This window comes from Heteronotia binoei, chromosome 14 (assembly GCF_032191835.1).
Source record: "Heteronotia binoei isolate CCM8104 ecotype False Entrance Well chromosome 14, APGP_CSIRO_Hbin_v1, whole genome shotgun sequence".
Lineage (NCBI taxonomy): Eukaryota > Metazoa > Chordata > Lepidosauria > Squamata > Gekkonidae > Heteronotia > Heteronotia binoei.
Genome location: NC_083236.1, coordinates 800,773 through 828,236, shown reverse-complemented (window position 1 = coordinate 828,236; position 27,464 = coordinate 800,773). Strand labels below are relative to the sequence as shown.

Genomic DNA, 27,464 nt, shown 5'->3' with positions numbered 1-27,464 from the left:
AGTGAATGGGATCCTTGTGTGTCCAACAGCAGAATCTTCAGACACGGAATGCACACAGACTGGATAGCAGCTGAGAATGCCAATGCTGTGATTTACCTCTGCAAGAGAATTCTATGTCTGGCCCACAACCAGTACTCCTGAAGAAAAGAAGCAGGCCTGGTTGCTGTTTTGTTTATTTCAAAATAGTCAGTCATGAAATAATTACATATTGACCAAGCAATATTTCAGAGGTAGGAAGGGGAGATCATATCAAATAACACAAGAGGGTCTTAGCAGGACCTCCCCCATGGGGGAGGCACATAAATTTCCCACAATTTGCCAGATGATCAGCTCCAAGAACAGCAATTCAACTAAAGACAACTTTTTTGATGTTGGGAAAAGTTTTGTAGTTTACTGGCTGGAAAGTGATTTAGCGCACTTTAATTTTCAAAAGATTATCAATCGATTATCAAAACGATGTGATTCTTAGATTCTACTATATATTTGTATGGAAGACAAGGCCTATTTTTAAAGTTAAAATAGCAACTTTTACACCATTGTCTTAATCCAGCAAGGAATGTGCTGCTGATAGAGATCTGCATCTAGAACTCCATCTCAAATGCTCATCTGCTTCCCATGAAAGTAGCAAATATCTCTGAAGCACATACTGAATGCACATATCTCCATTTAGAACTCCCACAACTCAATGACCTAGGACTGGTTTATGGCCTTCAGCAGTCATTTTCATTTGCTTGCTGTGATTAAAACGACAAGAACAAAATTACTACATTTGTCAATGTGCAGACAAATAAAACCTGCAGTAATAAGCACATGGTACACTCTTCTCATGGATAGAGTATTTCAAATTGCAGGTATGGCAATGTTTGAATGTTCTCCCATGCAAGAATTCCCTGCACATGGAAAGGAAGAATGATTCAAGTGGGTCGGCGTGTTAGGCTGAAGCAGCAGAAGAACAAAATTTGACTTCAGTGGTACCTTTTAAGACCAACAAAGTTTTATTCTGGATACAAACTTCTGCATAAAGAAATGTGTGTGCCCATGGGAACTTATACCCAGAATCAAAGTGTGTTGATCTTAAAGGTGCCTGACTGGACTCAGACTCTTATGAGGGAGAAGCATTTCAGCCAAGCTGGACATTCTAGATCCACACCTGCTGACGTAATCCTCATCCTGGCAGCCTGAGCTGTAATGCTCCTTTTCCTGCACGTCTACAGAAATGTTTTTGAGGGGATGACAGAATTCTGGTGGTTCTGTGGGATATCTAGAAAGATTTCCTAATTTAGTGAAGTGCAGACCCTCCAACCTTGCCACTGTAATCTGCTTGCTGGGGGTTGCTGCTCAGTTGTTTTGAACAGGATGCAGGGAGACCTTGGATGACTGACTGGCAAAATCTTTGGCTAGGTTACAAAAGCTATGACGAAAATCTCCAAAGGGCTCACACCTTCCACGAGATCTTCTCTTAAACATCTGAGAAATGTTTGTGGTCCTTTCATATTTTCTTTACTAAAAAAAGAAAATTAAGAAGCAGGGTCTTCCTCAGACATATTTAAGAACAGAGTAGGAAGAATTTAAAAAAAATCAAAATGATTTCATAAAAGTCTAGCTGACCCATGTTGAAAACCTGTAGTTAGAAAGAGGGAAGGCACAGACAGCTTCCCTCCTCCCACACAAATCTTACACATTTCTTATGCAGACAAAATCTAGGAATGAAAAGGTCTAAAACATGTATTCATTAAAAGAATGGCTTGATCTGTGCTATTATTCCCTCCCTGTTACCTTTCTATAACCATTTTGATTGGCAGTACACAGGAGCAACATTATTTGGCTGGGGCGACAGAATCCCCCAGCCCTTCATTTAAACCATATGCAATTAAGGCAAAAAACATAGATCACTTTTCAAAGATCTGGTAGCACAAACGTCTGAATCGTTCCTTCTCTAAGACAGGCAGGCTGGTTGGCTGGGGAGAGGCCATTCATTCATTTGCGAGGCTGGTGGATGTGCTGGTTGATGTGCTGCGGAGGAGGCAGCTTTTCCACAGAGGGATGAGGTTTCTGATGGGCCACCTGAGCTGCTGCAGGAGGGAAGTCTTTATCACCCTGATTTAAGAACAAAACACACAACAATGAAAAAAGCACAGCTCCCCAAGTCACACTGACAACCTGTCCCACTCTTCTGGCCTGATGCACCCAAGAATAGGATCCTGTGACCTGTTCTGCTAATGAGAGTGCAGTTTCCCAGCAGCAGGAACTTTCCTTCAACACACGATGCTCAAAAGCACCTTGTGTCATGAGGAGGCTCCCATAACCAGAGGAAAATGCTTCTGCCTGCAGATCAGATATGCAGGATCCAACCCAGAATTTCAAAATACTGACTAGTGTAATGCACAAAATCAGGACTGCAATAATCTATTATTTATTTTTTACAATAAAAAGTATATGCCAAAAAAGTCAAATGCCATAGGAAATTAATCAAACACACATATATTTGTCCAGCTTTGCCCAGTCCACTCAAGGGTTATGCCTGAGCTGTAGTCACAGCTGGAAAAAGAACCCACTTCTTTAAATGATCCTTTCCCCAACTGTGGCTCCCCATCTGCAGAACCACATTCTTTGTATCTGGCTTATACTGGGGAGGGGGGGGAGAGAACACAACCATAAAATACTCCAGAAACATACAATGACCACCACATGACTGACCAAATCCTGCCATAATGCTGAAGTGGAGTGAGATTTCTCAACACCATCTGTGGTGTTTCTGTTTCAAGGGAATAGTACTTCAGAAAGAGAAGACAAGAGGAAGTTAGTCCAAGCCAGCCAATGCTAAGGACCTTATTCTCTACAACTCTCCAGCTAGTTACAAGATAGGCTGGCTTCTGAAAAGCTCATGTCAAGTGGGTGAACTGACATTTTGCAGCTCCCAAGTTCAGTCTGTGGCATCTTCAGTTAATGGATCTCCTGTTGCAGGACTGAAAGGGGCCAGTGCTTAAGACCTTTGCAAGCAAGTGCCAATCACAGTACTGGGATTAACAGACGGAGGGTCTGGGGTAGAACATAACTCTATGGTTACAGCACTCTTCACTGCAGATGCACTCTCCAGAACCATCTAAGGGCAGAGGCTGTCAAAAACAGCACCCCACTGATGGACCTCCTGATGGCACTTGGTTTTTTAGGCCACTGTGTGACACAGAGTGTTGGACTGGATGGGCTACTGGCCTGATCCAACATGGCCTCTCTTATGTTCTTAGCATGTTGTTTATGCATTTTAGATGTTGTAAATGTACATGGTGGAATAAGATGTTCAGCTTCTGGTATTAAAGAAACAAAAGGGTAAGTGTACACAGGAGAGGCATGTGAGAACCTCCCCTGAAGTAAGGAATTCAAAGAATGAGACATGTGATGGACTAGTGGAAATCTGATGTGTCTACCTCAAAACCCCCGGAGCCCTAAATACTCACAGACTGATTCTCCATTATACCCTATGGAGACCAGTCTCCATAGGGTATAATGGAATGCCTGGCAGATATTCAATCCCTGTTGCTTTTTATCAAATTGCCAATAAGAAATTCTCAGGATGTCTTTAAGGGAATTGATTCTGGGTTCTTCTTAATTTAGTTTTTCTTCTCCTTTCTAAAACCTACCTAAAGCCCACTGTTACAATTTTTCAGTGGTACAATTTGGCATGTTAAGCAGCCACAGATGTGGGGGTGGGACACGTGCAGGCACAGACCTGCTGTATGGTCATAACTGCAGTTAAAAAATAAAACAAAACCATTCTCTCCTTTGAAACAGTTATCTAGGCAATGGGAATTCTACGATACACCAGAGCGCTGAGGAAGCAAAGACCCCATTTGGATAATTAAAAATGGAAAGAAAAAAGTGAAAGCAGAAAATGTTAAGTCAAAACAAAGGGCTGGATCCTGTAGATCCATTCTAGTAGTGGAGACATAAAAACATGCTCCTTTTAAAGAAGAGAAGTTCCTCCACTAGTGGAATCTAACTCTAAAACTTAATTTTACAGTTAATTTTACAAACTGACAAGGCATGATTTCAAGCAAAGAAATACATAAAAATCTCTGCAGACTCACCCTTGCAATGACTCCAGAAATGAACACAGTTTGTTTAGGTGGACTGGAAATGAAAGAAGATCATTTATTACTATAGAACACCAATAATTTCCAAGCAAGATTTTACATAGAATTCAAGATAAACAAAGCAACAAGTATTTTTGGAAACTAATATTCTCAAATAACTCAATCTGCATTATGGCATCAGAACTACAAACATTTGACTCAGTCGGGGGGGTTGTTCTTAACTGCTTCAGGTTCAAAATGAAAGTGATAGATTTCCAAACTCAAAAAATATTGGTATATACCAATATTTCCAAAATACCAATAGCAATATGATATTGATTCAAGAAAAAAAAATGGTATTGCTGAATTTATTCAGCTCCACACTTTCCCTTCCCAAGTTGTGCAGCGGCGGCAGCATGCATCAGGGAATGAAAGCGAAGGCAGAAGTCCCTTTAAATACCTTCCCTTTACCCCCTGATGCATGCCAGGAGAGGAGGTATATAAAGTTTATGGAATCATTGGAAGGGACCTCCAGGGTCATCTAGTCCCAACCCCCTGCACAATGCAACCAATTCACAAATATCCTCCCTGAGTCATACCACAACAGCGACACATGTCAGGGAGAGAAGGGAAGGTAGGTTTAAAGGTTTCCTCCCAGGAAAGCCAATCAGCAGACCGACCGCCTAATCTGATTGGTTTCTCTGGGAGGAAGCCATTTAACTTCCCTTTCAGAGCAGGGGGAAGGAAAGCAGATGGGTTTAAAGGCTTTCTCTCAGGGTAGCTGATCAGCGGACAGGTGGACCCGCCAAACTGGTCAGTTTCCCTGGGAGGAAGCCATTTCAGTGCTCCTTTCTCCTTTCCTGCTGAAATGGCTGCCAGGTATTAAAACAGAACAGTTGTCAGGCGGCTCCGTGCCTCTGTGCTCTTAGGTTTCAATGGCTGGCCTGGGAGATGCTTCTTTTTTAAAAGGGGAGAAAAGAAACCTGAATCTGTCACTGAAGACATTCTTTGCCAGACCTTAGATTATGTTCCTAAATATATACGCTGACTGCACTCACTAATAAGAAAATAGCTTGGGTCTGAACAATGTCCTCTTTGTTTCCAGCAGCTGAGCGCCATGACAGGTTTGGAAACTCACAAGCAATGTTCACATTTTCAGTGGGGTCGTGGTAGATAACTCACTGAAAATGTCAAGACAGTGTGCGATTGCAATAAAAAAGGCAACACCATGCTGGGAATTATTAGGAAGGGAATTGAAAACAAATCAGCCAGTGTCATAATGCCCCTGTATAAATCGATGGTGCGGTCTCATTTGGAGTACTGTGTGCAGTTCTGGTCGCCGCACCTCAAAAAAGATATTATAGCATTGGAAAAAGTCCAGAAAAGGGCAACTAGAATGATTAAAGGTTTGGAACACTTTCCCTATGAAGAAAGGTTAAAATGCTTGGGGCTCTTTAGCTAGGAGAAACGTCGACTGCGGGGTGACATGATAGAGGTTTACAAGATTATGCATGGGATGGAGAAGATAGAGAAAGAAGTACTTTTCTCCCTTTCTCACAATACAAGAACTCGTGGGCATTCAATGAAATTGCTGAGCAGTCAGATTAGAACAGATAAAAGGAGGTACCGTACTTCTTCACCCAAAAGGTGATTAACATGTGGAATTCACCACCACAGGAGGTGGTAGCAGCTACAAGCATAGCCAGCTTCAAGAGGGGGTTAGATAAAAATATGGAGCAGAGGTCCATCAGTGGATATTAGCCACAGTGTGTGTATATATATGTGTGTGTGTGTGTATATAATTTTTTTTGCCACTGTGTGACACAGAGTGTTGGACTAGATGGGCCATTGGCCTGATCCAACACGGCTTCACTTATGTTCTTAAAAGGCGACAACGATCCCCAGGATTAGATCAGTTAATGGAGGATGAATCTATCACTAGCAAGGCAGTGACACTGCTAAACAGGCTCCCCCCCCACCCCCGTTTGCAGAGGATGCTAGCTGTGATGCTCACACACTGGGGCCAAAGAACAGTGGAAGGCTTCAAGGCTCCTCTCAGGTCCAGATGGCTTCGTCTGTCTGGAGCAGCAGAAAAGAGCCAGAGTCCAGGAGCACCTTAACGACTGACAAAATCTGTGGCCTCGGGGCAGGAGCTTTTGTGAGTCACTGCTCATTTCTTCAGATACAGCTCGAATGTAAATCTATTTCTCCTATATACCAGAGAGTGATTTCAGATGTTGAGTAGGCTAGACTGCATTATATGCAGAGGAGTAGTGGGCATGGAGAAATCAGCATTGGTAGTAACACAGGAAACCAGATCTTGATTCAGTCCAGGTGGCAGGGCCTGCGCGTGGGAGTTTGCCAAGTAGTTGGCGGCCTGGGGTGCCACCTGGCCTAGGGGTGCCAGGAGGCGCCCCCAAGCCTCACATGCCACCTGAGCCTCTCCTCATGCAAGCTGTGTTCCCGACCTCACCGAGGCTGCCCAAGTGGCAGCGAGCATACTCTAAGTGCATCTACTGCGTCCTGACCTCGCCGAAGAGAAGAAACAAAGCCTCCAATGCCTTCAGGCTAGATGCAGGCAGAAGGTCCAGTGGCCGGGCGGGGGGGGGGGAGTGACCTCGGAGGAGGAAGCTGGTCAAGCTTAGGGGCTCCACCCCATTCACTGCAGGCGAGTCCAGAAGCACTCAGACAGTCCAACCAGCTCCCCAGAGTCAATGCTCTCAGCTCCTTCCAGCAGAGTCTACTCAAGGGCTGGACTCAGTCACTGAAGGCTGGGGGGCGCTGGGGCCCAGGGCTGAATAGCAGAGCTCAGCGGGATCCTGGCAGGGGAGGCCTGAAATGGAAGACGACTGACTGGTGGCTGCTGCCGCCATCAGAATAGTTTCCCAAGCTGCAGACTGGCCCCCGATCTCTTGGAGCAACAGGAGAGCAGCATCAGGGGGTCTGGCTTGGCTCCCTGACCAAAAAGCTGGGGCAAGCCAAAACCAGGGGCTTTGCTGCATTTGTACGGGGGGGGGGGGCAGGAAGAGTCCGGTCTGATTTCCAAGAGAAGAGGGAGAGAAATGCCTGCAGCATGCGCTGGATGGGGACTCCTTTCCTTCCTCTTCCCTGGTGCTTCAGGTGGGGGAGAGGCAGAGAAACCACACCAAGCTTGGACTGGGATGGGGGCCTTGAGTGAGTGGAGGTGGGGAATCCAGGCCCATTTACTAGTGAGGGGGGCCAGTGGGGTGTGCTGGAGGGGGGCTCTTCCCAACGCTCCCTTGGCTGTAGTCTTGAATCAGTGTTTGTGGGGTGAATCCTTTGCACGTGGTCTACACAGGAGGAAGCCTCTCTCTCCTTTCCCTTCCCTGCTGCTTCAGGTGGGCAAGAGGGGTCCCTGGGGACGGGGCTTCGGGGGGGGGCGGTGAGTGAGGGGGAGACCAAGAGAACTGGGAGAGGGGGTGCTTCAAAGGCATCCCAGAAAGGAGAGCAGGTTTTTAAACCAGTCCCCTCTTGGGGAAATGTTGGAAGGTGGTTGGTTGAGTTGGAGGTGGGGCTGCCGCTGCCGGGTGTGTGTGTGTGTGTGTGAGAGAGAGAGAGAGAGAGGGAGGGAGGGAGAGAGAGACCTGTCAGTGTTTTTTGTAGTGCTCTTCCCAACTTTTATAGCTCCTCCAACCAGGGCTTTTTTTGTAGCAGCAACTCCTTTGCATATTAGGCCACACACCCCTGATGTAGCCAATCCTCCAAGAGCTTACTGGGCCACTGTAAGCACCAGGAAGACTCACTACATCAGGGGTGTGTGGCCTAATAGGCAAAGGAGTTCCTGCTACAAAAAAAGCCCTGCGGCTCCAACTATGCCTTTTAGTCTCCTTTCCTCCCCCATTTCCCAGCCTTTTCTATTGGCTTTCCCTCTCCTCCCACCACATGGTGCCTTTTAATATCAGACTGCTTTGTATGTTCAGCCCTCCCCTTCTCTCACCCCGCCCCCCAACCCCCACCGGGTATTTAATTTCAGAATAGCAAGGCAGTGATCCCAATGCTCCCCTGGCTGGAGGCTTGAATCAATGTTTGCACTGTGAATCCTTTACACATGATTTACACAGGACGAAGCCCATCTCTCTTTCCTCTGTGCTGCTTTTAGTTGGTTTTATTTCATAGGTTTCTTGGTTGCTGCCCACCCAAAGGGTCTTCTTCTTTTGATGTAAGCCTGCAAGTTCCTGTTTAATTGCTGGTGGGGAGGGGGATTGGGGTGGAAGCAAACATGAACAGGGGTTCTTTCTTTTTTCCTATTTCCTTCCCTCCCTTCCTCATGAAATACTGGTAGAAACATGCATGTGTTACCAGGGTGTTGTAAACTAAAGACAGTGATAAGTTCCACATATGTTTTTTGCAATTTGGGGGGTGGCTGGGTGCAAGTAGGTAGCCATGCCTAGGGCTCCAAAAAGCATGGCATGAGGGAAGTGTCACTATCCAGCATGGACTGTTGGTCATTAATAATATGTGAGATGGGCTTGAGTTGTGAGCTGCATGTGACCACCAGTGGTGTTCTGTTGTCATTTTTTTGGGCAGTCCCTATGACAAAGAATAAATGGAGATAAATCTGATATTAGAAATCACATGTAAAAACCAGTGGGGGAACATTTTAGCCTTCCCGGACTATCTAATTTCCAGGACATCATAGTACAGATATGCCAGGGACACATCATTACCACATTATACCAGAGACCGACAGATCAGCAAACATATCTATATGCCTCCAGCTACCAATCCAACCACATCAAACAGTCCCCAAGCCCTACTACACTACAGTCACATCTGCTCCAGCTCCTCAGAGAGAGATACTCACTTGAAGGATCTACAGTAAGCATTTCTGCAACTACAATATCCTCCTGAAATAATGAGAAATACATTCAGTTGCTGACCTAAGAACAGCAGTTCTCTTACAAAGGAATTTCAAAAGGAGATTAGAAAGAGAGACTGCTGAATTGCAACTGATAATGAAGCTCCTGGACTAAATCAAGACCAAGCTCTCCTGGCTCATTACCTGTGCTGATATCTTCACACCTACCACCCCTCTGCATATCACACACAATCCAATCAAACCTCTACTGTCATTCAGCATCTGAAATCACTCCACTCTCCAAGATATAAAGACAGATGAACTCACATTCCCGCCATAACTGAAAAAGTGAGCAGCAACTCATGAAAGCTCATAATACCCTGCCACAAATTTTCTGAGTGTTTAAGGTGCTGTTCTTTTTTTAAAGCTCTGCTTGTAAACTTCTAGTGTTTGGATTTTGTTTTACAGAGTTAGCACATTCTCAATAAATGATGGTGTTTCTGCAAACAATTGGATAGTTGAAATATGGGACTGGCAGTTATTTTGTTCTAACATTTCTTAAGCAAAATTTGTAAACTGAATATCAGAAAGCTTAGATGATACACTGCATAGCATGAATTAGAAGAATTCACCAGCAACAGCATCAATAAGTCAGCAAAGATTCTCCCCAGTCTCTCCTACCTAGCCCAGAACTCCCTTTTCCTCTCACATTTTCTACCTTGCCATTTACACCACTCTCCATGATACTGGTTCAGCTAGAAATCCCCTGAAGGACATCATCCTCATCAATTCTGTTTATATTTCCTCTCTTACAAAAGCTGATCACTGCTAAAGAAAATAAACACTGCTAGAAGGAGATATACTAAGGAGCCTAACCCAATTTTAAACAATAATACTGTACAAGAAAGAAAATCTTCTAGGACACATTTATAAGCTCCTACAACAGTATGACACAGAAACAGAACAAGTCAAGACATGTAGGATGAAATGGTCACAACACTTTGGGAAGAAGATTCCATTTCAACAACGGGAAAAATTATGGACAAAAATCACAGCAACCTAAGCACATACAGAACACTGATGCAAAATGTTCTTTTGCTGATACATCATGCCCAAAGACATTGAGAAGATGGATAAAAATTATAAAAGAACTATGTTGGAAGCATAATTAGATAGATGGTACCTTTTACCATATGTGGTGGTCAAGTAAAAAAAATTAATACATACTGGATGGAAATACATACTGATTTTTTTTTAATTGAACATCAAATCTGCAAAGTCACCAGAGACAATGCTATTAGGAATTCTACCAATGAATGTCGAAAAAACAATACATGGATTGCAAACTACAGCAAGTGTAATACTTGCAGCTAGGTGGTGCATTGAGAGCTGCCCAACTCTGGAGAACTGGATTGATGAGATGCAAGAATATGCAATCATAGCAAAATTGACAAATTATATCAACCAAAGACCAAAAGGTATATTTGAAAACAACTAGAGAATTTTCTGTGATTACTATAGCCAATCCTTATAGTTAGAAATTGGAATGGTTTGTTGGTATATGATAATACATGATAGACTTAACCCAAAATATTATGAGTATTAGTTTCAAGTGTTTTTCTTTAATATAACAAATTTTAGTGTGAGTGCGGGCCCTGCGGAACCTTGAACAGTTACGCAGCGCCTGCAAGACCATCCTTTTGGGGATGGCCTTTACCGATTAAACGACAGAGGGACTTGCCTAAGTGATTTTCACCACCATGCTTATTGGAAATAGCACCAGAATGTTAATTTTAGGAAATTTTAAATTAGATTGTTTTAAAACTAATTACTGTTTTTAAATACTTATTGTATAATTTATTGTATTTGATGTTGTTAGCCGCCCTGACCCTGCTTCGGCAGGGAGGGCGGGATATAAATAAAATGTTGATTGTTGATTGATTGAAAACTTTATAACACTCCTTATGAAGCTACTTATATTATATCATAAAGTACAGGAGTGACAAAATAATTTGTTAGAACTGCTTGATCTGACACAAATGGGGCTTTGTGGGGCTGGACCATGTGCATCATGAAATGAAGTAGTAAACTTTATAAAGGACACAGAAAAAACACAAAGAAATTTTTTAACTTAAAATACAAACATACTTAAAACTCTTGCAATATTTTGTTTAAACTGGAAAAGTAGAGGAATAGTGGAATTTGGCGGTGCAATTTTTAAAATAAAACAAGAAAAAACAATGCTCTGAGACAAGGAAAACAATGAAATGGCATTGCAAGCTTTTCCCCTCCCCCCCACCATTGTCCACTCAGATTGGCATTGGCTCTTCAGTGTAATATTCCTCTTTGGCTGTGGGTTCCCAGGTTAGAGTACTCACTAGGTCAGATCCATTCAACAGAGAAAATGTCTCTGAGCCTGTCGAGACAGCATACAGCTGTAATTAAAAAAGGCCAATGCTATGCTGGAAATTATTAAGAAGGGAATTGAAAACAAATCAGCCAGTATAATAATGCTCTTGTATAAATCGATAGTGCAGCCTCATTTGGAATACTGTGTACAATTCTGGTCACCACACCTCAAAAAAGATATTATAGCATTGGAAAAAGTCCAGAAAAGGGCAACTAGAATGATTAAAGGTTTAGAACACTTTCCCTATGAAGAAAGGTTAAAACGCTTGGGGCTCTTTAGCTTGGAGAAACGTCGACTGTGGAGAGACATGATAGAGGTTTACAAGATTTTGCATGGGACAGAGAAAGTAAAGAAGTTCTCACAATACGAGAACTTGTGGACATTCAATGAACAATTTGAGAACTCGTGGACATTCAAAGGAGGTACTTCTTCACTCAAAGGGTGATTAACACATGGAATTTACTGCCACAGGAGGTGGCGGCAGCTACAAACATAGACAGCTACAAGAAGGGATTGGATAAGCATATGGAGCAGAGGTCCATCAGTGGCTATTAGCCACAGCGTATTGTTGGAACTCTGTGTCTGGGTCAGTGATGCTCTGTATTCTTCGTGCTTTGGGGGGGGGGGGAGGACAGTGGGAGGGCTTCTAGTGTCCTGGCCTTACTGGCGGACCTCTGATGGCACTTGGGTTTTTTGGCCACTGTGTAACACAGAGTGTTGGACTGTATGGGCCACTGGCCTGATCCAACATGGCTTCTCTTATGTTCTTATGAAAAGCTGGCTCAAAGCATCAACCCTTTATTTGCAATGACACAACTCCAGCAAACATGAGCTTCAGCTGGCTAAAGGAACCCTAAAAAGTGAAATTGATTTCCATGCCATTGAAACACATTGCAGCACAAAGTTGCAAGGAAAATGTGGAATGGATTAAGGTCTCTAGGCCCTATATATCTGGGCACAGAGATCTTAATGGAAAATCCATTCCATGTTTTTCTTGCAGCTTTTCTTCCTTCTGCAGCCAGCAAAGACAAGGCAGAAAGAGCAGGGAACTTTGTCAACCTCGCAGCTTCAAATGGTGAGGATGAGAAAAGAGCCCCACGGGCTTGATTAAAGTCCTGGGTTGACGATATAGTAGATTTAACTAGAAAGTATGAGAATATTACAGAACACAGATAATGTCTCCAATAGGTAGCTATAGTGGACCTTTAAACAATCACATTCTAGTATACATAATTCTTATCTTTATATCTTTATAAAACACTCTCAATATGCTAACATTGTCAGTATTGTGAAAGACAATGAGAGTTTCTAAGCACATGCTGGGAAAGTGAAAGTAACTGATCTGCCAGGTAGATCATCTAGGTGACAGGAGGTGGCTGCTTGCCAGATTGCATCAGCCTAGAGAATGTCAGCATGACTCAGCATGCAAGCCGATTGGTCACCATTCTGTTGGTTTGGAGAGTGGAGGTGTAAATAAATGGTATATAGTAGTTTTACCACTGCTGTGTGCAAGCCTTCATTCTTTGCGTCACTAAAGACCACCCTCACTAAACACTGGCGCATCAACAGGGTTATGGGCCCAGCACACTTCCGCTGCGCCAGTAAGTTTTGAGAGAGGTGGTGAAGGACGTCGAGGTGCTCCAGAAGCTGTCTTGGAGAAGAGGACCAGCAGTGGCTGAACGTCGGAGGCTGAGCAGGATGGCTACAGCAGCAGCTACTGTCCTGGTGGATAAACTAACTACCACCAACTATAATGTATGGTTGTTGAGGCTTGAGCATTTCCTGAAGCGAGAGGGGCTGTGGGACCGTGTGTCTGCTCCTCCCGAGGATCCCACACCGGCAGAGACCTTCCAGGACCAGAAGGCTCCTGCCACAATCATCTTGGGTGTGTCTGACGACCAGCTGGTGCATGTTTGAGGGCACCAGAACGTGAAGGAGGCTTGGGAAGCCCTCAATGCCGTGTATGTGCAGAAATCAGTAGGCTCGCTGATATCTCTAACTCGGAAGCTGTACAGGAAACGAATGCTGGCCGGGGAGTCGATGAGGGACCACCTCGACGGTATGTCTGTGTGTTTCCAGGAGTTAGAGCGGCGGGGGAAGACAATGCCTAAGCAGGACAAAGTGTACCTAATCCTCAGTTCTCTTCATGAGAGATGTGACATGCTCATAATGGCATTTGAGGGCCAGGATACGGATAAGCTGACTTTGCCGTACATAACTGGAAAGCTCTTGGCTGAAGACCAGAGGCAGCTGGAATGCAAAGAGCAGGCTCACTGCGACCGGAGAGGGAAGCTGGTGGTGTAAGCAGAAGCCTGGAAGCCAGTGGTGTAAGCAGAAACCTGGAGGAGTCGTTTCCAGCTGGCAGGCAGAGCTGGAGGAGAGAGCTTTACAAGTTAAGAAGAAAAAGTGCTACATCTGCGGGCAGGCTGGACATTTGCGGAGGAGTTGTGCTCAGCAAAGGGGAGGCCAGCAGTCTTCAAGGATGCAGCAAGCAACTCTGGTGAGAACTGGCTCAGAGCTACAGAGTGTGCCGTGGATTATAGACTCTGGAGCAACGCAGATGTTTTGCTGCAAGGAGGAACTGTTGCAGGACACTAAGCCGGCAAGTCTAAAAACTGCAAGCCTAGCAGACGGCCGGGAGGCTGACGTGCTTTGCCAAGGCACAGTGCATTTTCCAGGACTAAAGCATACCTTTGCTAATGTGCTGTGTGTGCCAGCTTTGGAGACAAGCTTGTTAAGCGTCTCTGCGTTAGCAGCAGCTGGTTTCACAGTATCCTTTGATGTTAATGGATGTAAGATACTAAAAGAAGGTAAATTGTTGACAAAGGGTGTATTGAAGGAAAATGTATATGTATTAGACCAGATGGTGGGAAGGGCACAGGCAGTGTATAATAAGCAATCCCACAGTAGGTGCATTCATAGATTGCACAGACATCTGGGTCATGCAAGCTATAATACCATCAATAAGACACTAGCCATATTGCAAGGGGAAAAGGTTGATGCATGTAATGTGTTCCTAGATTGCAATATATGTAAAGTGGCGAAGTCCAAGGCATTCCCAGTAGCTAAAAAGAGTGACCAGGTGTCAGAGAGACCCCTCCAATTAGTTCATGCAGATGTGGTGGGGCCGTATGCACCTAGCGTATCAAAGAATAGATACGGATTAATCATAGTGGATGACTATAGTCGTTTTGCGTGGGTGTATGCAATTAATGCCAAGATCGACAAGGAGATTGACAACAGGCTGGCAAAGGCAAACCGTGCATTTGGCCAACTGCACAAAAGAGTGTGGAGCAACAAGCATCTGAAAAAAGGCACAAAGATCAATGTTTACAAAGCGGTTGTAATGACAACCCTCATCTACGGCTCCGAATCGTGGGTTTTATACCGTCATCACCTGCGACTCCTCGAGCGCTTTCATCAGTGCTGCCTTCGCACCATCCTCAACATCCACTGGAGTGACTTTGTGACCAACACTGAAGTCCTCAAGCGGGCGGAGGTTACCAGCATCGAGGCACTGCTGTTGAAGACGCAGCTGCACTGAGCAGGGCATATTTCTAGGATGGAAAACCACCGCCTTCCCAAGATTGCCCTGTATGGCGAACTCTCCACCGGCCATCGAAATAGAGGGGCACCAAAGAAGAGGTACAAGGGCTCCTTGAAGAAATCCCTTAGCACCTGTCACATCAACCATCACCAGTGGTCTGACCTAGCCTCAGATCGCAAAGCATGGAGGCACACCATCCACCAGGCTGTCTCTTCCTTTGAGAACGCACGCATAGCTGGTCTTGAGGACAAAAGAAGATTGAGGAAGAATCGCACTGCTACAGCACCAACCCTAAATCAGACTTTTCCCTGCAGCCGCTGTGGCCGGACCTGCCTGTCCCGCGCTGGTCTTGTCAGCCACCAGCGAGCCTGCAGCAGACGTGGACTATTGCACCCTTCTTAAATCTTCGTTCGCGAAGCCAAGCCAAGAGAGAGAGATACAATTAAGCAAAAATGTGATGTGTTTCCAACTTTCCAGTACTGGGCAAACAGCGTACAAAGGCAGTTAAACTGCAAAATAGCAGCTCTTCAAACAGATATGGGAGGTGAATTTATGAGCAAGCAATTTGAGGCTTGGCTGAGAGAGGAAGGCATTAATCACCGAGTTGCAAACGTCTCCTCTCCAGCAGAAAATGGCATCGCCGAGCAGCGTGGAGGCACTCTACAGACCATGTGTCACGCCCTACTGGCAGATAGTGCACTAAAATTAGCATATTGGGGCGAGGCATTGAAAACAGCATGTTTTATTACTAACAGATTATGGACTCAGGCTCTGGATGATATACCATACAGATTTTTGTATGGAAAAAAGCCAAACCTTGACTACCTTAGAATCTTTGGGTCTAAGGCATGGGTTAATATTCCTCTAGACAAGAGGCGGAAAGGGGAAGCCAGAAAGCTATTATTTTTAGGCTATCAGAATGGCATGAAAGCATATCGGTTTGTGGACTCTAAAGACATGATAAGGCTGAGCAGAGCCACTTCATTTTGTGAGGATGAAGGCTGGAATAGGATTCATGCCAATGAAATGCCTAAGAGTGTTGAGTTACAGCTATCTCTGCAGAGTGAGGAGGGGCACAGGAGTGTAAACAGAGAAACTCCCTCACTGAGACAGAGAGAGGAAAGTGCTGGCAGTTCAGACAATATAAAGCAGGAAAGCTCTGAAGATGTAAGGTGCAAAACGCCTGAGGTCAGAGTGTCTGCCAGAGAAAACAAAGGAATACCACCTAAACGGTATGGTTATGACACTGATGTTAATCATGTGCTCAGTATAGAGTCCAGATGCTATAATAGTGTGTTAGATTTGGACTATGGAGAAGAATAATGTCTGACTGAAAACTAATGGAATGTAACTGCAGAAAATAAACTCAGGTTGCCTAACTAATGTATAAGCACCAAAGAATGATGTGAGTGGTGAGCTCAAAGCTGGGAAAAAGAGTGTGCTTCTATACTATAAACTATACGGTATGTGCTCCCATGGAGCAGCCAGAAGGAAAAAGGATGAGCTGGGGGAGGCTACATAAGTAAACTGCCTAACTGATAAGTGTAAATGAACCAAACTGATAAGAGTGCAAAACTAAATGTGTGTGCTAACACAGAATCACAGAGGCAGTATAATAAAAGGAATTAATAATATGAATGGTAATGACTGTATATATGAAAGCAATATGTAAATATAACTGTGTATTAATGTTACTGTGGAACATGTGTAATGTGCAGTGTTAAAATATGTTACAGCTGTGTGCTATACAAAACTGAGGAGGGGTGTCAGTATTGTGAAAGACAATTCTAAGCACATGCTGAGAAAGTGAAAGTAACTGATCTGCCAGATAGATCATCTAGGTGACAGGAGGTGGCTGCTTGCCAGATTGCATCAGCCTGGACAATGTCAGCATGACTCAGCATGCAAGCTGATTGGTCACCTGAGTGGATGAATTGTATAAATGTACAGAGACACTTTATTGTGTGTGGGTTATGTACGGTGGTGTTGCAGCGGAGCATTCTGTTGGTTTGGAGAATGGAGGTGTAAATAAATTGTATATAGTAGTTTTACCACTGCTGCGTGCAAGCCTTCATTCTTTGCGTCACTAAAGACCACCTTCACTAAACACTGGCGCATCAATCTCAATGCCTGGAAGGGAGATTACTTGGGAATTATAGAACAAAGTTTGAGTCTAGTAGCACCTTAAGGACCAAACAAAGTTTAATTCCAAGTATAAGACAGAACTAAGCTTCTGTGTGCATGCACACTTCTTCAGACACATTAAAACAGACTTCCTCAAGCCTTACATGTAGGTAAAGAGAGAGCACGGGGGGGGGGGGGTTAGTTTGCAGGAAGGGCTAATTAGAGTCAAGATACATAAGTAACTGGGTGATAAGTACAGCTGAGATTGGATTAAAGAAATTGATAAAACCTGTGATTAGTAGCAAATCAGCACAAAAACACAAGAGTTAACAGTTGTGAAAATTACATTTGAGTCTAGTGGCACCATTAAGACCAACAAAGTTTAATTCTAGGTATAAGAGAGAACTAAGTGAGTTAGAAGGTATAGTGAGATAAAAACCCAATATCTCTGTTAAGCCCCCTTCGCAATTTATTTTCTAAATTGAAAAAGATTCTTCAGCCTTTTCTCATAAGGAAGGTGCTCCAACCCCATCATCACCATGGTTTTTTCGCCATAGATAGTCCTAGTTTGACTTGAAAGGTGCATTTTGGAATTTTGTGCTTTTCAGGAACATTTGGACCCACCCTGGCACTCACAGAGAGGGGGATTCCGACCTTCACCTGTGCTGTTTTCTCAATCTGAAAAGCCCCCAGGAGGATAGTATTTCTCCCGCTGAGAGCAGCATAAGAATGCTGTTTTACCCAGTGGACAAACACTGCTCCCCATCCATTTCAAGCTGGGAGAACAAGAGAAGGTCTCAGCCTCTTTTCCCGTGGCCCCAGTTCAAATTGGGCCCATGCATACCCAAGGGGCACTGAACTCCGAAACATGGCTCTCACTCTGACCTAGAGATGTCCCCCATGGAAAACATAAAATGTGAAAGGCCTTGAGACAGAATCTCCAGGCTTAAAGGCATGTTCTTAGTAAAGGCACTGCAATGCCAGCATCACACTTGGCTTAGACCAGGGGTCCTCAAACTTTTTAAATAGGGGGCCAGTTCACTGTCCCTCAGACTGTTGGAGGGCCGGACTGCCGTTACTGTACAAGGCCGCGGGCCGTCAGTTCTCCGTCTTCTGCATATCTCTCCCTTCCCCACACCACACACCCCGGCCTGGGAACTCACCTCACCTCGGTATCACCTCACACTCTGTCTCCGCCGCCTCAGCCCAGTGCCGGAAGTGTGCATTGCTAATGCAGGTTTAGGTCGAACGTCACTTCCGGTCTGATTTTGCCATAACCCGGCGGGCCGCATAAACGTCCTCAGCGGGCCGCATCTGGCCCGCGGGCCGTAGTTTGAGGACCCCTGACTTAGACCAATAAAGCCCCCTGACCGAACACTGGAATCACGGGTAAAACTGCACTGCGGGGCTGGGCTGCGCTCACCATCTCTCAGAAATAGCATCCTGAAAGGGCGACTCCCGCTACCACTGACTCCTCCCCTCTCCACTTCCTGGATGGAAGAGGAGGCAGTAGGGGTCGCCCTTTCAGGATGCTATTCCTGAGAGACGGTGAGTACAGCCCAGCCCCGCGACGCGGTTTTACTGGCGATTCCAGTGTTCAGCCAGGGAGAGGGGGCTTTAGAGAGCCGGAATGCAGCATTAGAGCTGGTTCCGACATTAAAATTGGCACAGGGTGGAGGGCTGAGAAAGAGTTCGAAGTGAGGGAGGGAGGAGGAGGTGCAGCGGGGAGGGGCGCAGAGCCGCGGTGCGGGGGAGGCGCAGGGGCGCTTGGGGGGCACCTGGCAACAAGTCTGCCTAGGGTGCCATGGGGTGTCAGGTCACCCGTTTGTAAGCATGTTCTGTAAACATCCTTTGAAAAGGAAAACAACAACAACAACAACAAATTTTATTTGTATCCCGCCCTCCCCGCCGGAGCAGGCTCAGGGCGGCTAACAACATGGCTCAGAGCCAAATTATACAGGTGAATAAAACTACATCAAACATCAAACATTTAATTAAAATCTGGTTAGGCTTTAAAATTAAGTTAATTTTTTAAAAGTGCTAGTGCTACATTTACTTATTCTGATGGCGGTTTCCTTCGTAATTTCCATTTCGATCAGGGAAAGCCAGTCTGAAGAGGAAGGTCTTGCAGGCCCTGCGGAACTGTTCTAGGTCCCGCAGGGCCCGCATTTCCTCTGGAAGTTGGTTCCATAGGCTCGGGGCTACAGAGGAGAAGGCCCGGTTACGGGTGCTTTGCAGCTTCACCTCTCTCGGTCCGGGGACAGTCAGCAGGTTTTTCCCGGCTGACCTCAGTGCTCTCTGGGGTTCATATGAGGAGAGACGGTCCCTAAGGTAGACAGGTCCTCGACCATATAGGGCTTTAAAGGTAATGACCAGCACTTTGTAACGAACCCGGTATGTAACTGGCAGCCAGTGCAGTTCGCGCAGCCCAGGCTGTATGTGCTCCCATTTAGGGAGTCCCAGCAACAGTCTAGCCGCTGCGTTCTGCACCAGTTGCAGCTTCCGGGTTCGGCACAGAGGCAGCCCCATGTAGAGGGCATTACAGTAATCCAGTCTCGAGGTGACCGTTGCATGAAGCACCATTGCCAGATCTTGGCGCTCTAGGAAGGGAGCCAACTGCTTTGCCCGCCTTAGATGGAAAAAGGCTGACTTGGCAGTGGCTGCAATCTGGGCCTCCATTGATAATGCAGGCTCCAGTAAAACTCCCAGGCTCTTAACTCGGTGCGCCGCTTTCAACGGCGCCCCGTCGAAGACCGGGAGAAGTATTTCCCCTCCCCGAGCGCCCCGACCCAGACAAAGGACTTCTGTCTTCGCTGGATTCAGTTTCAGCCCGCTCTTCCTCAACCAGGTTGCCAAATCCTGCAGGGCCCGGTCTAAATTCTCTGGGACGCAGTCAGGCCGGCCGTCCATTAGCAGATAGAGTTGGGTGTCATCTGCGTATTGATGGCACCCAAGTCCGTGTCTCCTGGCAATCTGGGCAAGGGGGCGCATGTAGATGTTAAATAACATCGGTGAGAGAACTGCCCCCTGAGGCACTCCGCAATCCAGTGTGCGCCTCTGGGACAGCTCGCCCCCAATTGCCACCCTTTGTCCCCGATCCTCGAGGAAGGAGGCAAGCCATTGTAAGGCAGACCCCCTCACCCCTACATCGGCGAGGCGGCGGGTCAGTAGCCGATGGTCGACCGTGTCGAACGCAGCCGACAGGTCCAACAACATCAGCACCGCCACACCGCCCCGATCCAGGTGCCGTTGGAGATCATCTACCAGGGCGACCAGTACTGTCTCCGTCCCGTAACCCGGGCGAAAGCCGGACTGGCAAGGGTCTAGGATGGAAGCGTCATCCAGAAAGCTCTGCAACTGCGACGCCACTGCCCTCTCTATAATTTTACCTAAAAATGGTAAATTAGAGACCGGTCGGTAGTTTGCCAATTCGACCGGATCCGCTGTACTTTTTTTCAAGAGGGGACGGACCAAAGCCTCTTTTAGAGATGATGGAAAGCGCCCCTCTGTGAGGGATCTATTTATGATGTCCCGTAAAGGACATTCAAGCTCCCTCAGGCAGGACTTAATTAGCCAGGAGGGGCATGGGTCCAAATCGCAAGTTGTAGGGCGTGCAGAGGAGAGAATTCCGTCAACTTCCTCCAGGCTGAGCGGGCTGAAGTGATCCAGGATTAAATCCGAAGACAGGCACGGGGCCTCGGGCTCACATACTGTATCCAAGGTGATGGGCAGGTCCTGGCGGAGCGACGTGATTTTGTCTGCAAAAAAAAAAAAAACATTCTCCCTACCTCCGGAGAGACCCCCCAGCCTGGAAGGTCATAACGCTTTTACAAAGGTAAAGGTTCTTTTTTCCCCACATGCTCTGGATTTAGGCCAAATATTCACACGAAGGACCCAAAGAGCATTCTAACCCCAGCGTTCCACCCAGATACCAGGGAGGCAGGAATTGGGGATACAGATCAAAAGACCCCAAAGGGAATAACTTCATCCTGAGTGATCTTTCATTTCTAAAACTGGAGATGGGGTTCATCTGACCAATGAGATACCACAAAGGGCCAAAAGTGAGAACTCTAGGGCCAATCATCAGGCCTGCCTTTGTTATCAGAAATGTATAAATATTATGGTTTTATGAAGATGGCTTTAAGAAAAACTGGGAGGAAATTTGTAGGGAAGAGAGATTGTCTTCCTTCTATACCGGTATGAAAACAAATAAAGGATGGTAGCTCAGTGGTAGAGCATCTGCTTGGTAAGCAGAAGGTCCCAGGTTCAATCTCCAGGCAAATAGGCATGAAAAACCTCTGCTTGAGACCCTGGAAAGCCGCTGCCAGTCTGAGTAGATAAAACTGACTGGACCGAGGGTTTGATTCAATATAAGGCAGCTTCGTATGTTCAAAGGAACTGCAGATCTTATCTCTTAACACCCTGGTTGTTGAGTCTCTTAATTGGATCTGAAGAGCTCTTTTGTCTTGTACATCAGCACTGATCTATGTGGATCATTTGCCTAAGCCAGCACGGTCATTTTTATGCACTCAGAATTGTGAAAGAATAAAATTCACCCAATAGACACGATCTCCAAGCATATACCTTGAATACATATACGCATGCAGTGTCTGTATGGATCTTTCCCTTGGTTATCCACTACTAAATGTTAACTGATCAAAGTTCAGATTGTTGCCCTGTTGTAGCAGGTGCAATGCTTCATACAAAGAAGTATCTTCTAAGGCAGCAGACTCAATGCAGGCAACAGGAGGCAGGTCTTGCCTCTGTGAAACACCCAAATAGGGCATAAAGGCTTTGGGCCTGCTTACATGCGAGATGTTGGATCTGGGAGACCTCTAACAAGGTGTTTCTGATGCCTTTATTAGGACAATCATAAGTAGTCTAACAAGTGCAGAAGCAAAGTCTAAGTCTATGTCATAGTTAAGTCTATGTCATAAAAATTGTGTATAATCAGCACATACCTTCATGCTATTCAATTTGTCTGAATGTATAGATTTCAACCACTAAAAACTCTGGGGTCCATCACATCTACAACTGTTTTAGTGGCAGAGGCACTGGCAAAATCATAGTTTCCATCATTGCAACAGTTTTAGAAAGAACAATTAGCTCACGTAAGTACACTAAGGCTCCATTCACACATTACAAACTTCATGAGGCAGATGTGTGTCTTCCGTGCGTACTTCGTAGTCTGTCCATCAGCCTGCTGCTGGAACAGAGCTTGGATGTACAGGAATGCCTCACCTGCTGTTGGTTTCCCATTCCTGATCATCCTTCTCTTTCTCCTCTTTGGTTTCCACAGCATGTGGGTGTTTCTGCACAATTCTCATTCCACCAGCTTTGACTGCAATGAAAAGAAGCAGAGATGTCAGGTGATGAGGCAATCAGAATGACCAAGGGCAAGCGAGCAAACTGTGTGTTTTAAAAAACCACTTCAGATAGTCACACAAAATAGCATATTTCTGTACTCCCTTTCAGATTTCTCATCCCATGAAAATATCATTGTTTCTCAACAGAAATTATTATGCAGGTGGGAAAAGTTAGTATTGTGAGAGCAGAAGGCAACGGCAAGGAAAGAAAAGGTCCCCTGTGCAAGCACCAGTCATTTGCGACTCTGGGGTGGCGTTGCTTTCACAATGTTTTCACGGCAGACTTTTTAAGGGGTGCTTTGCCATTGCCTTCCCCAGTCATCTACACTTTCCCCCTAGCAAGCTGGGTACTCATTTTACTGACCTCGGAAGGATGGAAGGCTGAATCAACCTTGAGCCAGCTACCTGAACCCAGCTTCCACCGGGGATCAAACTCAGGTCGTGAGCAGAGCTTAGGACTGCAGTACTGCAGCTTTAACACTCTGTGCCACGGGGCTCTTAAGCAATGGCAAACCACCCTGTAAAAAGTCTGCCATGAAAACGTGAAAGCAACGTCACCCCAGAGCTGAAAACAACTGGTACATGCACAGGGGACTATCTTTACCTTTAATGTCATATGAGTTGCAGATGAAAATCTGTCCAATATTATCTCCAAAGATCTATCTCCCGGGAACTGGAGGGAATAGACTGACTACTCAAAATAGAAGTAGACATTAATTTGCAGTATGCACACATCTGAAAAGCGCTGGGTTTATTACAAAGGACAATTCCACTGTTGGAAGAGAACTTCCCAGAACCCAAATCCTTGCGTTCCTCTAACTAGTCTGTAAAATGGTTCTCGTACCTACACATAATGAGCCCCCCCTTCCTTTTAATCACAAAAGGATCCAGCAGCACCAATTTCCTGTTAAAAATAATTCCCTTCAGAGCAATGACAAACCAAAGTGAAAAGGAGGCATAAGGGGGGGGATGTTTTGAAGCAGAGCTAGAGAAATGCTTGTTTTGCCTTAATGCCCCAGGTCTTCATTCTACTGAGAGCAAAAGATCTGCTTAAGCAAGGAGCCAATATGTGGGGTAGAAAGTGCTGGAAAGTGCTGTCAAGCAGCAACTGACTGCTGGCAACCCCACATGGTTTTCAAAGCAAGAGGCTTCCACAGAAGGGTTACCATTGCCTGACTCTGAATAGCAACTTTGGACTGCCATGGTGGTCTCCTATCTAAAGTACAAGTCGGGGTATACCCCCTGCTTTAGCTTCCACAATCTGACAAGATTGAGCTGATCCAGGCCATCCAGCTCAGGAAAGGGGTAGATCTGGGCCAAGTTAAACCAGAGACTAAATTTGTCATCTGTTTCAGTTCTTCCATCTGTAAAATGGAAACAGCTACCTACTTCACAAAGCTCATGTAAGAATTAACAAAGTGAAAGCTGTATGTTAGAGTGGACATGAGAAGTCTTCACCTTGCCCTCTGAGACAGGATGGCTGCAATCCTAAGAACACCCTGCTGAAAGTAAGCCCCACTGAAGCAATCGTGACTGACTTTTGAGTCCACCGGCTCAGGATTGCTTCTGATATATCTTCTTAGCATTAAAAAATCTTCCTTCCAAAAGTGTGTAAGAGGTTGTTCCTCTAGATGGTCAGACTATTTTAGACCATCATGGTGTTCATATCCTTTTTTCCAGACTGACTAGATACACATGTAACAATTTATTTACTTTCTTTCTTTGGTCTATTTTTTTGTATGCTGAATTAAGCAACACACCCAATACTGTCTTGAGTTGACTGGAAATATTATTCTGGCTACCACAGTTCTCTTTGCATCTTGTTGCACACACACACTACCTACCAGTCATACATAACTGTTGGAGTGACAAAAAAGCCACAAACTCTCCCTTAAGAAAGGGGCCAGTGTAGAAGTGATAGGAGTGCATAAGCACTCATGTGAAAAAGAGCCCTTATGAGACCAGAATCCACACTCTTATAGTACAGATTAGTTCACAGAAATGTTATATTTCAAGATGAATGGTATGAATAGCTGTCATCAGCTATTGGTAGACTTATGCCTTAAAATCAGTGCAGTGGAATCACACAGTAAATCTGTCCCAGGGCAGGGTGAGGCAGAGGTGAAGGGAGCAAACAACGGATGTCTGAATACATTTCTTTTAAAATGTCATAGAAAAAGGGTTTTGTTTCTCACTGAAATCCTTACTTTCTATATGGAGGAAGGATCTTTGGTGCAGAACCATGCACTTCTCTCAATTAAGAACACAAGAGAAGCTATGCTGGATCAGGCCAGTGGCCCACCCAGTCCAACACTGTGTCACACAGTTACAGTGGCCAAAAAAAAAAGTTTCCATCAGGAGGTCCACCAGTAGGGCCAGAACTGCTCCAAGAAGGGATTGGATAAACACGGAGCAGAAGGCCATGAGTGGCTATTTTCCACAAGGTATAGAGAGAGCACTATGTCTGAGGCAGTGATGCTTTGTCTTCTTGGTGTTTATCCAATCCCTTCTTGGAGCAGTCTATGCTTGCAGCTGCCACCCCCCGCAGTGGCACTGAATTCTACATGTTAATTACCATTTAGGTGAAAAAGTACCTCCTTTTAGCTATTATAAGCCCACGGCTCAGTAATTTCATTAAGAGCCCACAAGTTCTTGTATTGAGAGAAAGAGGGAAAAGTACTTCTTTCTCTACCATCTCTATCTCATGAATATCTATCATGTTACCTCTCACTCCTCCTCAGAAGGTTGTAAGTTGCTGTGAGCTCCAACTGATGAGCGGGATATAAATCCAATCTGTTCTTCTCCCCCTTTCTACCTTGGACCCTTCTAGCATTTTCATGTAAGCATCTAAAATTCTCTGGACATGTTAGGCCTCCAGCCTTCCTCCTGTGGCCTCCAGGCCAGACACATATGGCCCAGGGACCAGAATTGGCTCATCTGGGGCTCTTCAGGCCACAAGAAACGGGGAGGAAACCAGACCAAATGTGGACCAGAAGGGCCGATATTAGGGTCTAGTGCCTTGCAGAGGTCCCTCCCTTCCCTAGTGAGCCGGGAGGGGAGACGGAGACCATGTTTTGAACTGGAATATATGGAACAGGCCTTTGATATCTAGCCAGGAGAAAACGACACCCCACATCATTGTAGAGTTACTATGTGATCACCATCAGAAAATAAGAACTCGCTTATATTGCAGTAGTACAGCACCACAAAATGGTTTTAAATTGTAACTGTTTTATTGGTTTTAACTTGTAAATATGAACGTTGTTAGCTGCCCTGTGTCCACTTGCGGAGAGGGCAGGATAGAAATTTAAAATAAATAAATAATAAATGCCTTTTTAAAATACTTAGCCATCTACTTCTATTCACTAAACCATGGAATCCAAGTGTTCTAATTCCTAATCCAGGTCTCTGAAAGAAAATAAAATCTCAGAGATGCACAGACAAATCTGATCTTTTTAAAAACTTTTCAGAATAAGCCAAAAGAATTTCCCCTTAATTTTCCTTATCCCAAATGCCTCTCTTTTCTGGCCCCCTTCCTGTTTCAACCTGTGTGTTTGTGTGTGATCAGGTCTCAAAGTAAGCAGCAGAGCAGGGCTTGTCAGAAGAATCTCCCCCCCCCCCCCCTCAAGAAGTGTGCATGCACAAGAAAGCTTATACCGGGAATAAAAATTTATTGGTCTTAAAGGTGCCACTGGATTCAAAATCTGTTCTACTGTCTCAGACCAACATGGCTGCCTACCTGGATTTATCTTCTTGATGCAGTAGCAAAGTGCATTTGACTCTCCTTCTTCCCACAGCAGAATTCCTTACCATCACAACAAAGTTTTGGGGTTTAGAGAACTTCTAAGTAATAACCCCAACCGGCACTTTGTCCTCACTGCAAGTCTGGAGATGAAGAATTACCCCTCCAGAAAGCACTGTGGCTCCAGACAGCCACAATAGCCCACACAGAATTTTAAGGAGAGAAAGAACACATGAAGGGGCCCTGTCCCTGTTTGACAATCACAACACTGCTCAAGAAAAGGTAATGAAGTTTCCCTTACTCAGTAGCAGACCGGGAAAAGGTGCAGGAGCCAGAAAGAAGAGCTACATCAAGACAAATCTTGCCATCTACTTACTGCTCGCTATCTCCCAGGAAGAGCAGCGGAATGCAGAGAAACTCAACACCGCCGCTCTGGCCTTCAACAACAAATTCGATCAGAACTCCACGCTCAAGGGCCAAGAGCAGACTTTACTTGGACTTTTTTGAACAGCTACTGAAATTTGAGAGAAGGGAAACCACTACTTCAACACACATCCACTAGCCTCATGTAGCTCACCGTTTATTTTACTGTCAAAAATTCTCTTTCCAACATAACCGATGCACAAAAAAGTAAGAGAGAAGCACTCAAAAACTTAACATGTTCTGATACCAAACCTTAACTCCAACTTTTAACAGATTTCGTTTGCTTTTGAAGTTTTCTGGCCGCACCGACGTTGTGATTTGGTAAAAACCCCAATTATAAACAACCCTGGGAGTGCCCTGCAGGAAACGCAGCTGAGCCGGAGCCCCGAGGCAGAGGGCCCACCCCACCCCACCACCCCCGGCAGAGAAAGGGCCGCTCCCTCCCGCGGCCCCCCCAGCTCCAGGCCTCCCCCGGCAGCGGGACTGCTGAGGACCGCCCTCCCCCGCTCTGCCCGGGGCGGTACCGGCGGGGAGGTGTCCGGCCCGGGTCTCCGCTTTCTCGCTGGGCGGCAAAGACATCTCGCTGGGCGGCGGCGGCAGCCAGAAGGCGAACCCCCCTCCCTGCCCTACCCCTCTCCAGGCACCTCCCCTTCCGCCGCGGGGCTTGCGGACGTGGCTCCTGGCGGGCGGGGCCTCCTTCCGCTTCCGGCCCTTCTTCTCGGCCCCTCCCGCGAGAAGATGCCGCCGCCTCGTTGCCGAGAGAACGCCCTCCTCCCGCCCCTGAGGGCCTGGAAGACGAAGCCGCGGAGAGAGAGCCTGCCCGCCCAGAGAACTGCCTCTCTCCCTCCCTCCCTCCCTCCGCTCCTACTCCGCCGTCTGGCGCACGCAGACCCCAGGCCAAGGGAAGGGGGGCGCTTCTCCAGTGGGCAGGCAGGAGGAGGCCTGACATCACACACACACACA

The 27,464-nt window shown here is 45.8% G+C and overlaps 1 protein-coding gene across 1 annotated transcript; it reads right to left on the bottom strand.

Moving 5' to 3' along the window:
* Positions 1–157: 157 nt before the first annotated feature.
* Positions 158–27,164, bottom strand: DAP (death associated protein). The gene is made up of 4 exons (XM_060253680.1): positions 27,026–27,164; positions 22,212–22,311; positions 4,086–4,128; positions 158–2,097 (listed from the first exon to the last, which is right to left on the bottom strand). Exons 1-4 carry the CDS (start codon positions 27,078–27,080, stop codon positions 1,978–1,980), a joined length of 318 nt encoding a protein of 105 aa, XP_060109663.1. The 5' UTR covers positions 27,081–27,164; the 3' UTR covers positions 158–1,977.
* Positions 27,165–27,464: the final 300 nt, after the last annotated feature.

What these genes read in the sequence shown, in the direction of transcription:
- DAP (XM_060253680.1), bottom strand. Translation starts at nt 27,080, where the DNA reads ATGTCTTTGCCGCCCAGCGAGAAAGCGGAGACCCGGGCCGGACACCTC. An exon ending in GGCCGGACACCTCCCCGCCG is followed by an intron (nt 22,312 to 27,025) that starts GTACCGCCCCGG and finishes TTTTCATTGCAG; the next exon opens with TCAAAGCTGGTGGAATGAGA. An exon ending in TTTCTGGAGTCATTGCAAGG is followed by an intron (nt 2,098 to 4,085) that starts GTGAGTCTGCAG and finishes TTCTTAAATCAG; the next exon opens with GGTGATAAAGACTTCCCTCC.